This window comes from Trypanosoma cruzi, genomic scaffold (assembly GCF_000209065.1).
Source record: "Trypanosoma cruzi strain CL Brener 1047053516681 genomic scaffold, whole genome shotgun sequence".
Taxonomy (NCBI): Eukaryota; Euglenozoa; class Kinetoplastea; order Trypanosomatida; family Trypanosomatidae; genus Trypanosoma; species Trypanosoma cruzi.
Genome location: NW_001849241.1, coordinates 9353 through 25541, shown reverse-complemented (window position 1 = coordinate 25541; position 16189 = coordinate 9353). Strand labels below are relative to the sequence as shown.

The window sequence follows — 16189 nt, the reverse complement described above, 5'->3', positions numbered from 1 at the left end:
TCATACCGGTAGAAAGCACCTTTACGAAATGCATTCAATTATCAGGATCTACGCACATTCATTAAGTATGCCAGACCTCCCGCGATCATTCTCTTCACAAGCTCCTAGAAAAAATTATATGGAGAGATATAAATGCGAAAATAAGCATCAATAAAAATAAAGTAACTTTTTGATACTCATACCCACACCGATATCGCTATACATTGATCGATGCTTATCTTCTTGTTTATATGGATACATCCCTTCTCTCCCCTCCAAATTGACAAATTGCTTGGTTTCTTGGTTTATTGAATTGCTATTCTATTGGCCGCATATGTATATAGATGGGCATGTAAATATCGGTATTAATATCTATTCAGTGCTGTTGATATATATTGCTACTATCCCTCGTGTCTGCTCAAACAAATACGAAGACTCACACGCCAGCCGCCATCGCAGAGCACGTCCGCCCAATGATCGGAGATCTAAAAGAAAGCCCCGGCACCCGATGTGGGAGCCGCGGCGGAGTAAATGCAGAATTGCCTCTTCGCACAGTTCCGGTCGGCCGGTTCTCACAATTTCCGGTCAATGCCGTGGCGCGCCGTGCGGTAGCGGGTCAGTCAGTCACTGCTGTGGCACTGACACCCGCATGCGGAACGGCGAAGCTCAGCCGGTGGTGGTCGCAGCGGGATGTCGTCGCCGGGCAACGTGCGTCTTCTCGGCGGTCTGGCCCCTCTGCTGTCGTGAAATCGGCGACAGCGTGACGTTCACCAACGCATGTGTGCCTGCCATTTTAGGCACGCGGTGCACTTTTTCTCGGTGGAATTCTCCTGCGCGAAGGCGGGCTTTCTGTGATGTTCTTCATGCGGAGGTTCGAGCCTTGCAGCGCGTGGTTATTTAATCTCCATTTTTGGTATCCGGAATTTCTTGCTTTCGGGTGTTTGTGCCGGGTGTGGGTGGTCAACCCCCGGCATTGCCCGCCTGTCCGTCACATTAAAAGCGTTTACAAAGTGCTTCCCTCTTCGGTGCCGATCATGGCTCTGTTCTGGAGCGTTCGTGTGCTCTTATGCAGAATAGTGGTCCCGCTTTCGCTTGAACCCTCAATTCAAAGTACGTGCATTCGAACGGGGTGCATGCCGTCACACCGCCATATTCCTGGCAACGCCCCCTATTTGTCGGGGGAACTCTTGCTTGTGTAAGTGCCGAAGATGAAACACGATTCCGGCTTGCCTTTCGTGCGACGCCGTGCGGAAAATGCATGAAATTGACTTCGGCCCGGGCCGTGCGGTCTGCAGCGGAGGCGCGATCGGCGTGCCGTCCCTCGCTCTCGTCCCCGCTCAAGTGGCGGGTGGTGGTTCCGGTGGGATTTCTGGCGGTTCCTACTCACCAGGAGAAATTAGAATTCCCGCAGCTCCTTGGAGAACGCGTCATGCCCTGGGCGTCAACCATGTGCGTCACGACACCAGTGCGGCAGCTGCAGTGCCTTCCGCACACCGGACAGTCTGCCGGCCGTCGGATCGTGGCGGGGTGGGTCCAGCGGGAGAAGGCGGCGTTTCCGTGCGAAGTTCTTTGCGTGCCTGCTGTGCGGGATCCGAGCCGCACCAACAGCATGTGCGTGGGATGGCAGGTTGCAGTGGTCGTAGCAGCCATCCGTATTTGTGCGAAACTCCGCTGCGGAGGCGGGCCAGTGCGGCCTCTTCCCCACGAGTGAGGGTGGCGTCCGTGCGCGTGGGTTCCCAGTCGCCTCTTACGGCGGAGCGGCGAGCCTCTGGCTTGAGCTGTCGGGCACGAATAATACTTTTGGCCAATGCGACGATGCCGGTGGTCCATGTGTCTGTGAGCTGTGAGAGGTCAGACGCCTTCTCGGATTTCGCATCACAAGCTTCGTTCCTGGACACGCCGCAGTGGCCAACGACAAGCTGCATCCGTGTGCGCGCTCCTCGGCGCTGCGGGCAAGAAAAAAGGGTACGTCCACAATGTGAGTCACCAGGTGATCCAGAACCGTCGACGTCTGCTCGCGTGCTTCCACAGTTCGACGAGTAGGTGCATGGGCGCACGCTGCCGTGGAAAAAGTCCCGGTAAATATCGTACTCTCCATGCTAACGCCACATCCCTCTGTGTCTGCTGTGGTGCATGAATTTCGCACGGCCGGAGGGGAATTGGGAAAAGAAGGAATTCCTCGTGTGGGCATCCCCGTACCAGCGTGGCCAATCCGCGACGATATCCCTTGCCGGTGGAATGCGGTGCGCTCGAGGGCAAGTGTGGAACGTGACTGGGATGGCTTGGTCCTTCGCTTCCACCGCTAAAGAGACAACAATCACCCTGTGCACTCGCCACACCATGGCAGGCCGGAATTACGACAATGCGTCGTGCCTCAATACATAATCCCGCTCGAAGACGTTACTGGAGGCCTAGAGACCTGCTGCTGCTCTGTCGCCGATTTGCTCCTGCAAAAATTAATGCCCCCTGCATGTAAACCCACGATAAGGCAGAGCTGCGATTCATTAATTCCGCTAGGCGGTTCGCTGAATCCTTCCTCCATTGCACAAAATGAGCGATGAGTTCCTCGCACACAACTCCATGAAATTACAGTCCGGTACAACATGACATCAGGAGTAACAAGAGAGACAACTCAATCCCCTTCCGCACAGTCAGCGTGGAACGGGAAAAACTCCTGAAAGCACCCACTCAAAAAAGAAACCAATCGATAGAAACAACAATCAACAACACTATCGGTGCTGTTAACGATGGCTGGCTGTGGGGCGCAGCACAGCCGTGGCCCCTCAACATCGCATAGTTACTAATTCCGCGTGTTACACGTCACATGGCGGCGTGATCAATCATACGGCTCGCACTGGATGCACGGTCGAACAAGCTCAGAGCGTCTGAGCGGGTGTCACCGGTCACAGACTGCAACGGCGGTGCGGGTGGTCGGTACGACGACGCAGCGGTGGTGCCTGAGGCGTACGACGATGAATTCAAGTCGTGTGGCTTCTGCGTCTCGTCGCTCTCCTCGTCATCGCGCAGCAGCGCCTCCAGCCCTCCACGCCGCGGCTCGCGCAGCTCCTGCCAGTGACGGTCCTCCACGTACCACACGACGACGCCGTACACAGTGGCCGCAAGCACCACAGTCGTCAGCAGCAGCACGATAGCCGCGTACGCCCTCGCACCGCCGTCGCTCGGCGCAAGATGGTTGGCCGCGCTCACTACGCACAGCGCCGCAAGGAGTACAAAACTCGCAGTGTGCATCACCGTCAGGAAGGCCGAGCGCATCATGTTCGTGAAGGCAACCACGCCCGCACCCGCAACCAGCACAGCCGCCATGCAGAAGTGCTGGACGTGGCAGCCTCCCAAGGGCGGGTGCACAGCAGCAATCAGGCACACCACGCACAGCACCGACACCTGGAACACGCACCAGTACACGTGGCTGCCCCTCATGTTCGTCAGCATGCCGCCGTACATCCGCTGCTGCGCCGTGGGGTGCCAATACCCGACAGGGTACAGCAGGCGCTCGTGCAACGGCTTCCTCAAAAACTGCCAGTACCTCGTGAAGCTCGCTCCCACGTGGCGGGCAATCAAGTAGCACACGCCAGCAGGGAACGCCACACCGTACAGCACACCAACGACACCGATCACGCGGTGCTGCACGCGGGCGCCGGGCATCGCCAGTGCAAGCACGGAGCCAAAGAATATGCCGAGGTGCATCGCGTGCGCCACGACGTACGTCAGGCTCGGGAAGCGCATCGCAGCCCACGCACTCGCCGCGTCCACGCCGCGCCACCGCTGGAAGGCCGCCGTCACACCGCAGTGCACGCACCCGAACACTGCGGCCAGCAGCGCGTTGCCCACCACCATCCACAGCGGGTCAAGGGCAGCGAACACCGACAGGAAGTACGGCAGCGCAACGGTGCTCGCACGCTTCTGCACCGAGGCACATGACATCCTCGCCAACACGCCGAGCGCCTGCATCTCCAGGACGGAGCCCAGCCCGCCGGTCACCACCACGGCAACAGCCGCCGCACCCGCAACAACGCTGGTGACCGCCGAGAGAGCGCTGGCAGCGGCGGGCAGCGTGTCAGACCTGATCGTGAAGGACCCAAGCAGCACACCCTTGCAGCCGCCGAACACCGCCACAGCGTCGCAGCGAATGACTATCGTCTCGTCGGCAGCAGTGAAGTAACCGCGGTGCACGGGTACAGCCAGCTCCAGGACGGTGGACGGATTCGTCGCGTTGCGCACCCACGTCGCGTTGCGCAGCATCGCTCCCCACGGACCGCCAAACCCGCGCGGCTGCGCCGTCGAAACCGGCACAAAGCTCAGGTGCGTGCCGAGCTGCGGGTCGCTTGCCCAAAAAAACGGCGGCGGCAGCGCCACCATCAGCCGCGTCGGGACGGCGCTCCCACCGCCGCGGATGTCGCTCTGCGTCAGGCTCCCACCAGCCGCCGTCGTCGTCACGGCAAGCGTCGGGCACGCCACGTCGCTCCACCACAGCGTGCTGCTCACCGACGCCGTCGGCGTCCGCGTGGGCGACAGCGCCACCGTCTCCGTCACCTGCAGTGTCTCCGTCGGCCCGTAATGCGTCGGACTGTAGTGCGCCGTGCTCAGGCTCGGTGTTGGTGTCGGCGTCGCCGTCCACGTTGAAGTCAGGCTGCGCGTCTCCGTCAGCGTCGCCGTGTGGCTCACCAGCGGCATGCCGGGCGTGCGGTTGCACCCGTCCACGTGCGGCAGGTACACCGGCAGGCAGTCGCGCCCGTACCCGCCCTCAGCGCAGCGGCAGCCGCACGACCCCGACATCGCCCTCGTCGCAGCAGCAAAACAGTGCACGTCGGCATCGCACACGCCACACGCCACGGGGCGAAACTTCCCGATGATGCCGGCGGACCTGTAGTCCATCGGCTGTAGCGCCTGCCCGTTCAGCGTCAGGCACCCCACGACGAACCTTCGGCCGGCACCCCCAAGCGCAACGGTGCCGTCCATCACGACGGGTCCGCTGCCAGCGTTCCCATAGAGCGTCAGCGTGCTCTGCACAAGCTCCGCACTGCGCGGGTACGACGGCACCGACAGGAGCCTGCCGCTGATGCTGTTGCCGCGCACCGACAGCCACGACCCGGAAACAAACGACGCCAACCCCCGCAGCACCAGCAGCGCGCCATCGGTCAGCGCACCGGCGTTGTCGTTCACTACGACGGCGGACGCGTTGGCCTCCACACCGCTGTCAAACACCAACCCATGCGCGGCGTACACCTGGCTCCCCGACACGCGCAGCACAGCGCCCCCAGACGCAACAACGCGCGCACTCGCGTACAACGCAACTTCGCCACCGAACACAGCCGCGTCCAGCGCAACACCGCTACCGACAAGCTCCAGCACAGCGCCGTCCACCACCACCGTCCGCCCACCAGTCATCACCGTCACGAGAGCAACGCCGAACACAACCAGCACGGACCGCACAAGGCGCAGGCCCGACAGCACCAGCACCGGTGCGTACGGCGAGGACTGCGAGCCGGGAAGATACACAAGCGGCGTCGGCCTCGCGGCAGCCAGCAGGGAGTCCGTCACCGTCAGCACGGACCCCGCGGGAAACGTGCCGCTCAGCACAAGCGCACCGTTCAGCGCCTCCACATCGCACACGGACAGCTCCACCGGCCCGCTCTCGTCGCTCCCCGCAGCACCGCGCAACGCTCCGCCGCCCATCACGTACAGCACGGCGCCGTTACGCAGCGACACGTTCTGCACAACGATCCGCACGCCGTCCCGCGCCATCCACGGCACGTAGAGCACAGGACTCACGCCGTCCAGCACAACGTGGCGCAGCGTCACCTCGCTCGCACCGGCAGGCACAACGAACACCGACCGCACCGTCACGCCCTCGCGGACAAACACACTCGGCGCGGTGCCCGCAGCGGGCGGCAGTGCGGGAGCTCCCACAGGCACGCACACCTCGCCGTACCCGCCGCTGCCGCAATAGCACACGCACACACCGTTCCTCATGCTCGCAGACGCCGTCCCGGGCGCGTAGCAGTGCGTGTCCCTTTCGCAGGCGTCGCACCCAGCAAAGTCGATGCTCCCAGCGTCGCCAAAACCAGCCGCTGCGTACTCCTCCGCCGTCGACAGGACACGGCCACCCGCGTCGTTGCACGCCACCCTCAAATGCGCCCCAGCCGAGAGCGACAGGCTCAGCGACAGCATCCGCGGCAGCAGCGCTCGGTTGCGCACAAAGCTCAGCGTGCTCCCAGCAGCGGTCACGGCGCCAGCGGCGTGGAGCATCTCCCTCAAGACGCCGTCGTGCACGTTGCCCTTCACCAGAAGCATCGACCCGCCAGCCAGGCTCACCGTCGAATAAAACGCCACCGCGTAGTCCTCCGTCGACGAAAAGTCGCTCCGCACAAGCGCCACAGCGGAGCCCGACACGCTCACAGCCCCACGCACAGACAACGCGTGCTTGCACAGCAGAAAGTCGCTGTCAACAAACGCCACCACGGAGCCGCCGCTGGCCGCAACACCGCCCTCCACCGACACGCACAGCCCCAGCGCCGTCTGCACCAACAGCCCGTCCAAGTACAGCGCACCACGCGACGACAGCGCCACGCCGCCAACAAACAACACGCCAACAGCGTCACGGAACACAGCCGCCACATGCGTGCGCGCGATGGTCAGCACGCTCCCAGTCAGATTCACGCTGTGCAGCACGAGGCACGCGGACGCGTCGCCAAGGCCGTAGGCGCCGCGGTACGCAACACGCTTCTCTGCGATCAGCACCGAGTCCACCACGGTGATGCGAGAGCCCGGCGGGAATCGGTTCGCCACCAGCACGCCGCCGCCGGAGCGCGACTCAAGCCCGCTGATCAACACATCGGCGCGCTGTCCAGCAGGCGGGTCGGACCGCCACCCAACAACGTACAGGCTCGCTCCGCCCACAAACGTGCAGTCCGCCAGCGTCACTTTGCGCACGCTCCCTGACATCGACTCCACGTCCACCACGACGTCCGCCGCAAAGGTCACGCCAACGTAGCACACCAACGACGTCCCGAGACCGACGTTCACCTCCACATCCACACGCACGTCACGCACGCACAAGTCAGCGCCGTCGGTGCTCGGTGGCTCGGGGACAGCGACGGGCAGGCACGCATCGCCATGGCCGCCCTCCGCGCACGTGCAGGCGCAGCCATCACTCGAGGCCGTCGTCGTGTACGCGGGGAAGCACGACGCCGCGAGAGTGCATGGGTCCCCGCAGGTCAGGATGGTGGCGTTGTACACGGACGGAATGGCGTATTTCGCCTCCTCCTCGCCGTTCACAGTGTTGCACGCGGCCACAATCTCCCCTTTTTTGAGGTCGCTGGAAACTGCAGGTATCCACAGCGCTTTCGTCATTCCCGTGCTGGACATGAATTGGTTGCGGGACACAGACACCGTGGAGTCGCGGAGATTCACTTTGGGATAAAGAGAAGCAAAAGCATCCGATGGGGATTCACGGCAGAGGTTGCCGCTCAACTGCAGCCAGGAGTTGTAGTAGATGTTGGAGGAGTACCTTGAATAAAACACAGCCGAGCTTCCCTGCATGTCGTTCCCCTGAAACACAACCGCTGAATGGGACTCCACACGTAAGATCGACAAAATGTTCATGAAGTACTTCACCGGCCTCGACACAGCGTTGCCTCGAATCACCACGGCAGAGTTGTTCAGTACGCTCAGCGGCAAGGACTGTCTAGTCCCCTCAAGATGTATCAGCGTACTGTTAGCGCCAGCCATATGAAACGTGTTGCCCACCACTGCAAACACGGAGTGCCACGACACCCTCAGCGCAGATCTGACAACGTAAATGGCGCTCCACGATGCCGCCACGGCGTGAAACACATTGCCGCTCAGCACCACCGCGGAGTTGTTGCTGATCACCAGTCCATTCATCGCAACACACGTCGGGCCCCTAAGGACCAAACCCGACCGAGGGATCAGCCTCGTGACAGTGAAGCGGTTCCCGCTGATCGTGATGTTCGTGTGTTGTGGAAACCCACCCTCCGGGCTGAGAAGCGCGTCACTAAATGTGTTGCCGGTGACGACGATGTTCAGCGACCCAACAGCGGCGTGCACGTTGCCCAACAGCAACAGCACGGCGCCGTCCCTCCACGTGCATCCATCGAACCTGACATTCGCCACGTCGCCCGTCATCCCCCCAACCAGCACCGTCAGGCTCATGCCGCCCCCGCTGAACGTCACGTTGCGGTAGCACAGCCACGACAGCCCGCCACCCACAGCCTGCGCCACCTCGGGGTACACCATGTCGCTGATGCACTCACCAACCGGCGGCAGTGGCGGCGTGGGTGTTGCTGGTGGTGGTGTTGTTGGTGGCGGTGGTGGCGGGCCAGCAGGCACAGGCGCCGGGACACACACATCGCCGTGCCCTCCAGCAGCGCACTGGCACTTGCAGTCAATGACCGCCGTCGTCAGCGGTGCAAAGCAGTCGCCCTCCTTCGTGCACTCCCCGCACGCGGCAACCGTCGTCACGTTGTTGATGCCGTGGAGCTCCAGTTCTGCCGCCGTCGTCAAAACACGTCCCGCGACCGTCAGACACCCAGCAACGAACCGGTAACCGGCGACAGCCTGCGATAGCAGGGGTCCCGACAACCCCGTCGAGCCCATCTTGCAGCCCGTCAGCGTCACCACACTGCTGCCGTCAATGCTCACAAAGGTGGGATCACAGTCCTTGAAAATCGCACCCACTCCCACGTCGTTGTCGCGCCAATCCAGCCAGCTTGACTGCTCAACGGTCCAAAACTTGTTAGCGTAAATAGCATAGAATGAAAAAACGCTGTTCCCCACCACGCGCAACACGCTGTGTTCCGACACGCTGAATCCGTGGCGCAGATAAAGAAGACTTGCCCCAAAAGAAATTCTATTGTTGAGAAGCGCAAAAACAGAGTGATCACTCACAGTGAGGATATTAATGTACAGCATGTGTGCGTATCCATCGAAGCTGCAGTACCGCGTGTAAAAAGAGCTGCCACCCACCAGCGTCAGCATCCCGGTCGAGTACAAACCAGACCCCCCATACCTCAATGCATGCGCATTGACGTTGCTGACCAACAGCGAGGAAGCATTCAAAAAAAAGTTCTGCAGCAGCACAACGCTCAGCGTTTTGCTCATAAGGCCAAGCAGCTGAACCTCAGAAGACTGCACCGCATCAACCTCCGTGATGGCGATTTCGCAGCGCTGCGGGAGGGCGAGTGCAAACACAACAGCGGAGGACCGCATCACAGTCTGGCTCACGCGGATCAGGACGCCAGCTGACTCGGTCGCCCCAGCACCACCAACAAACTGCAGTGCGGCTCCATCAAGGAATGTGCACCCAGTGAACGTGATGTTGATGGGGAGATGCAGCGGCATACTGTCAAAGGAAAACGTCAACGCAGCACCCACGCCGCTGAATGTCACACCCACGTAGCAGTGGTGCGTCTTCCACATGTTCAGCGTGAGGCCCGTCAGCGTCTGGTTCACCACGCAGCTCGTGTTGCCGTCGACGGCTCTCTCCGGCAAGGGTGGCACAACCGTGTCGGGCACCTCGAAGGGAAGACAAGACGCGCCATGCCATCCGTCCTTGCAGCTACACGAGCACGAGCCACGGTCCACCGACTCCGTCCCGGGCATGTAGCACGCCGCGTCGTCGTTGCACGTGCCACATCTGAACACCACCACTTCCCCAAGAAACACATCTTCGTACGACACCTCCTCATCGCCCTGCAGGTTGCACCCAACCACAAACCGCGCGGGTGATGTCACAATCGTGTTCGGTGGAAGAAGTTTCGCAAAAGAAACACTCGAGTCCACCTGACGGTTGTTCGATAGCACCACGGTGGTTCCGCTGCCCGACAGACAAATTTTGTGCTTGGAATTAGGCATACCTATCACTGAGGCTGCGCTCACGTTGTTGCCCTCCACACGCCACTGCGCTCCACCCTCAAGTGTCACAGAGCCGTCCAAAAACACTAGCGTGGAATCAAAACTCTCCTTCCTGCCAACGAAGGTGCAGTCCGCCACTCGCAGCAGCCCCGCGGAGCTCACGGTGGTGTCCCAAAAAAGATAAATGCCATTTACTGCGCTCATCGTGTTGTTCTCCACGTCAATGTAGCCGACGTTCCTCACATCAACAGCGGGAAAACAAACGGCTGATGCCGATCTGTAATCCCTCTTCTTTGATCTCAGCGTATTTCCCTTCACAATGATCCCGCCACCATCAACAACAACAGCATCGGGGGAATAAACTGCATAAGTATTTCCCTCGATGCGGTTGCCGAGTAGAAGCAGCGTCGTGTTCTCACCAAAAGTAAACCTCGGGAATCGAATGGCGTAGCTCGAAGTCGTCACAAGCGTACTGCCTACCACCAGTATCTGGGAACTCGCGCCAAAATCACCCTCAAACTCCAACGCTCCGGCATCCAGCATCGAGGATGTCACGTTCACGTGCACGCGCGCACCACTCCCCCTGATCGACAGGTCCATGAGAACGCACTGCAGCAGCGTGATGTTGAGTGTCTGTTGTGGCGCGTCAAAGCTCCACAGGTCCAGCACGATCGCGGCGGTAAAGGTCACGTTGACAAAGCAGAGACCACGCACACCGGGATCAGGATCGTCCACGGAGCTGATGCTGCCACCGTGAACGCAGCGGACCTCCGTGTCGTCCGCTTCGAGGAGCGGGAGCGGTCCAAGGCCGTCCGGAACCGCTGCTGGCAGACACGTTTCGCCGTGGCCGCCAGCAGCGCACACACACTCACAGCCGCTGATGCTGCTCGTCCTCGCTGCGAAGCACACGGCGTCCACGGTGCACGCGCCACAGTCCAACACCGTCACGGGCGTCCCAATATTGAGCTCTTCTTGGTAATCCGTCACAGGTGAGCCCCTTGCCTCGTTGCACATGCCGTAGATGGTCGGGCGCGTGTCGGATGGTGGTGACCAGTTGCTTGTCATGCGTGCAATGGTCGACGAGTAAGAGCCGTAAGTGATGTTGTTGTAAAGCATCGACCACACACTCCGATCGCGGAACGCCACGCCGTCGTAGGCAGCCACGTACACAACGTAGGCGGTGCGGAACTCGTTGTCGCGGTGCACCAGCCAGCTGCCGCCAGCCACGGTCAGCGTGTTTGCCATGAGCATGGCGAAGCCTAGACGGCAAGTGCTGGACACAATCTGCAGCACGCTGCCGCCATCCACAACAACGTCCTCAAACTCACACGCCCCTTTGTAGATTTCAATGCTCGGCGCAATCCACGAGCTGTTCTGTACGGAGAACACGGAGCCGTCGGCAACACGCAGTTCCGACGCAAGACCGCGCATCACATGCGCCCGCGACAGGACAGCGCAGTTGTCCATGTAGAAGACGCTGGACAGGTTCACACCGAGGCTGCGCTCCACGAGGATCGCAGCGCACGAGCCCCCGCCACACGCCAGCGTCGACCGCGTCATGACAATCCGCGTCGACAGTAGCCGGACACCGTCCAGGACTAGCGCGGGGCCGTACCGGGATCTCTCGTGGCCAGGGGTCGTCGGCACGTACTGCGACCCGCCAACCGTCGCACGCAGCGTTGAGTTCGCCAGCAGCACACTCGAGTGCAGCGGCATCACGCCATGCAGCACAATCGTGCCCTCCAGCGACGTCACATTCGTCATGTTGACGAGGGCGTACGGCACCAGGCGCGACGTGCTCTCGCTGAGGCCACCAATCCGCAGCTGTGCGCCACCCGCAAGCACGCAGTCGCGCAGCGTCACGTTCAGCGCGTCAGCGAACGCATCCATCGAGCGCAGGTCCACCGCCACAGTGATCGGTCCGCTGAACACCACCGAGTCGAAGCACGCCGTCGCACGCCCGCCGCCAACCGTCACGGACTCCGTCAGCGTCACGCCACTCACGCAGCCCTCCGCACCGCCACCACCGCCGCCGAATCTCGCAGGCAGCACGTCGAACGGCAGGCACGACTCGCCCACACCGCCGGCACGGCAGCCGCACACGCAGTCAGAGAACGACGCCGTCAGCGCATCAAAGCACGCCAGCGCAGCCGCACAGCCGTCGCACGGCACCACGCTCACGGAGGGCAGGCCGGCCATGCGGTAGTCGCCGCCGCTCTGCAGCACCTGGCCGCCGGCACGGTTGCACTGCACCGAAACGGCGCCGCTCGTGATCGTCGGCCCGGAGACAAGCGTCGCGCCGGTGGCAGCGCAGCGCGCAATCGACACGGTGCCGCCGCTCAGCGTCACACCCGACAGCGACGCCACCGACGACGCCTCGCCCACCGCCCACACGTCGCGCAGCTCCAGCCACCCGCCGGCATCGATCGTTCCACCGTCGCAGCGCACCAGCGACGACGCAGCAGACCCCTCGACGCCCACGAAGCGCAGCACCGAATCAGACACCTCGAGGCGCTCGCCAAGCACAATGCCGCCGCCGCTGCTCACAACCGACACGTTCGTCACGGAGAACACCGAGTGGCTCCGCAGACTGAGACGCGACGAGGACGCCACATGCATCGCGGACGCGGTCGGACCGCCCGACGCCTCCAGCAACACGCCGTCAAGCACCACCGCGCTCGACAGCAGGTCCATGCCGCCGCCAACGTACACCGCCGACCCGCCCGCCTGCAACGACCTCAGCACAGTGTTGCTCAAACGCAGCTGCGTCTGCAACAGTGACGTCGCGTGCAGCACAAGCGGCGACGCCACAGCGTCCGTCAGTCCGCTCAGCTGCGAGTAGCGCATCGGCCCCGCCGTCACAATCGTCGAGTCACGGACCGTCACGTTCGTGTGTGCCGGCAGGTTGTGCACAAACACAAGCGAGCAGTAGCCGCCGGACAGCCCGCTCACGCTCACCTCCAGGCTCCGGTCACTCGCCGGCTCGCCGCTGTAGCCCCGCACGTAGATCTGCGCACCGCCGTCGCACACGCAGTTCCTCAATTCGATGCGCAGCGTGCCGGGAAGCATCGCCGCCACGTCGAACACCACAGCCACGCCGTTCGTGATGGACACGCCGTCCATCAGCACCGTGTCCACGGCGCGGCCAACCGTGATGGCTCTGTCCACCGTGCCGCCCCGCAGTCGCAACATCACCGCACGCACCGCGGGCATCCACGCCGCCACCACCACAAGCGTCAACAAAAAGAGCAGCGCCACACGCACAGCCGCAATGGCCATGTGCCGCACACAGTGCCGGCTGCGCGGACACGCACCCACCGCAGACCACATCCACCGACCCAAACAGATATCAGCAGGGCTGCCGTGACGTGTCGCACTCGCCCAGTCGACCGTAACTCCTGCTTAGCAAATCCTTTTCTACAAATGGCAAATCCAGTAACAGAATTCCTATATATCGTTAACCCACTACTGCTAATCCTAATAGTGCAATTAATCCCTAACACTTGAAACGATAGTTGTGCTGATCAAGCAAAGTACCTCTATCTGCTTGATCGGAGGAAAGGATGGCAGAAACAACAGCAAATAAAGAAATTGGCACCCAGAAGCATCCGGCCACAGACAGTCCGTACTGCAGCACAGCCACCGACACAAAGAAGCGCAGACACAATCACGCCAGTGACACCCTCGCCCTCCCACCGCCCACGCAGCCCCACACAACCACCATGCCGAGTGGTGCGATCCCGAAGAGGAGGCACATGACCATTGGCACCGCTCCTGTTGCCGAATGGCTACATCACAGAACAGTCCCGATGCAGTGAAAGACACACAAGAGCCGAGACAGATTCACATGGCGGCGTCGCAACCGACGGCCATCGAGCGCGTAAAAGAATAAAGTGCTGACGCGGAATAGGGGTGGAGGATTCGCCAGTTGCCAGCTGTCAAAGCGTCGGTTTTCGCTCACGTGGGTCGGCATTGCACAACACACAGCGACACCATAAGCGCACAACACACACACAAGAAGGACGAATAAAGAAGTACGGCGGCACTCAGATACGGGGGACAAGAGTCCACGTCAATTGTGCGGCCTGTTTGCTCATAGATGACCGGTTTGTAATCACGCCACTGCCCTGCAGTTCGTCAGTCTGCAGGAGGCTGGGGGATGGAGAGAAGGGAGACGCAGTGCGGCCCTCATCCATATCAGTTAACTGTGACACCGGTGACGTCATCCCGTCAGATCACCTGCAGCAAAGACTGTCGCACTCAGCAGCGGTCGGTGCCTTCCCTCTCCCACTGGGGCGCAACTCCACCGACGCCGTCACCCGTTCACTCCCCACCAACACAGCAAGGGAGCAACAGCGGGAGATGCGACACGTGCGACGAACACGCAGCCGCAAAATCCCATTGCTGCCGCCATGAGCAAAAAGGCTGGCTGCAGGACTCAAAAAGAAGGGTAAGCACCCCATCAAACGCTTTGGCATCACGCGGAAAAACCGCAACCGACACACAAGGCAAAGCGTCGTGAAGCAGCCACCAAAACCAAAGCTCCTCCAACAAATCCATCGTAAAGCAAAAAAATTCACACAAACTGAAAAAAGGAATGCCGAGGCAGTGTCAATAAATAGTTGTGGTGCGCAGCGGCCGTGGCATCGCACCCTCCCCTCATCAAACGGCACCGCGACGACAGCGTGCAACGACGACGATTGAGTAGCACACGAAAAGCGGCATAAACGTTTCATCCCGCGCTCGCTCAAATTTATGCTCTCAGTACGTACTACCAACGACACGGGGAAGGATACAGAAGGGGACTGTCCTGTCCATCCTCCTTCCGCCCACAACAGACCCTCCCCATCCTCCTCCTCGCTACACCCTGGGTGCCGCGAAACGCCGTCAAGCAAAGCCACGTGTATGGAAGGCCCCAATGCGCGGGGCAAGGCAGGAAGCCACCCACACTCACTCCCCCGCACATATCCTCTCCCACAACCTTCCCACACACAAAAGGGCAAAGACATGGAGAGGAAAAGCCCGCCGCACAACGCACGCAGAGGCACCGCCATCCACGTCGCGCCGCAAGATAGAGTCATGCGCACAGCAGACCTACGGCCGCAACGAGATGGACGGAGCGTATGCAATTCCACGGCGCTGTCCTTTACTTCTCTCTGCCCCGACGGATAGGCATTACGCCTCACAGCAGGTTGTGGCGAGTGGCGCCCCACACTCACAGTGAGGCACGGCGCACACCATCCGCTCTCCTCCGAGTGCACTCAACAGGCCAGGGCACGGCGTCCAGCCAATCTGTTGACATCGCAAAGGCGAACACAAACAATCGTCGTCGCGGAATATCAGTGCCTCTAGCAGAAAAGAAAAAAAAGAGGCAATAGGGGCATGTCAACAGCACGGTCAGCAGAGGGACAAGAAAAGGGACACAAGGACACAAAGTGGCAGTGGACATGGCACAGAGGAAAAAAGTCCGCAGTGATTAAAAAAAAAAAGAAAAAAGAAACAAAAGGGTAGGAGTTCAGAAAAACTCCCAAAAACATGTAAAAAAAAAAAAAGATGTTGATTCGGCAGGACTTTCACTTCATGTGCCGGTTCGGCACAAGACGACCGTGTGTTCTGTATAAATATTACCCGCACCAAAACGAAAAAAAAAAAAAAAATGAAAAAAAGAAAGTAAAACGAAAAAAATGGAATTGTACTGTTCCACCAGCCCACACAACATCCCTCACTTTTATTGCGGCATCCGGCCTTTTCTTCCAATCCCCCCTTCGTGCAGTCCGTGGGACGCACAGCCGCAGGGCCGGCACCGCGTGTGGGCAACAAACAACAAAACAAGAGGGGGAACACGTCACTCACGACAGTGTGCAGCAACAAAAAATTAAAATAAAAAGAAAAAAAAGAATTACTGAGTATTACAAAAAAAAACAAAAGAAAAAAAAGGAAAAAAAAGAAAAGAACCCGCGGGGAATGCGGCACACAATCTCCGTGAGGACTCGCAATGTCACACTCTTCGGCTCACAAGATTGCCACAAGTGCGCACAGTCCCAGAAGAAGCAGCAACGCCCGAGACGCGTGCACACGCGCAGTGCTGTCGCCACGTAAATCATGCAGGATCAATTTCGCGTCGGTGATCAGGGCGAGGCGGTCCTCTGGACTCATACTGCCATCGGATGCTGAGTGATTGGTTTCTGGAACGGAAGTGTCATTTTTGGCGGCAGTGTGTGGACTCAATTCGTCCGTAACATTCTCAGCACTCGATTCACTGCCCGCAAGAACACGGACAGACTGAGAGTCAGTCGGTTGTGCAATTGGGAGCCTC

The 16189-nt window shown here is 60.3% G+C and overlaps 3 protein-coding genes and 1 non-coding gene across 4 annotated transcripts, besides 5 other annotated features; all 4 read right to left on the bottom strand.

Annotated features, from left to right (window-relative positions):
• Nucleotides 1-106: a mobile genetic element.
• Nucleotides 1-16189: a sequence feature (areas not merged during assembly with more than two copies in the genome that could not be assigned to a particular haplotype).
• Tc00.1047053510235.10 (dispersed gene family protein 1 (DGF-1), putative) lies at nucleotides 2800-13203 on the bottom strand (the record flags this gene model as incomplete). Its single annotated transcript, XM_803419.1, has 1 exon — nucleotides 2800-13203. The coding sequence occupies one exon, from the start codon at nucleotides 13201-13203 to the stop codon at nucleotides 2800-2802; it is 10404 nt and encodes a 3467-aa protein (XP_808512.1).
• Nucleotides 8297-8337: a microsatellite.
• On the bottom strand, nucleotides 13799-13869 carry Tc00.1047053510235.16. The gene has a single exon (XR_008255666.1). It is a non-coding gene; the product is annotated as a C/D small nucleolar RNA (snoRNA), TB8C3C3 (small nucleolar RNA).
• On the bottom strand, nucleotides 14109-14954 carry Tc00.1047053510235.6 (uncharacterized protein; the record flags this gene model as incomplete). Its single annotated transcript, XM_803421.1, has 1 exon — nucleotides 14109-14954. One exon carries the CDS (start codon nucleotides 14952-14954, stop codon nucleotides 14109-14111), a length of 846 nt encoding a protein of 281 aa, XP_808514.1.
• Nucleotides 15515-15558: a sequence feature (T-rich).
• Nucleotides 15787-15827: a microsatellite.
• Tc00.1047053510235.3 (trans-sialidase, putative) lies at nucleotides 15886-16189 on the bottom strand (the record flags this gene model as incomplete). Its single annotated transcript, XM_803420.1, has 1 exon — nucleotides 15886-16189. A coding segment is annotated over one exon (304 nt), but the record flags the coding sequence as incomplete, so codon positions are not given.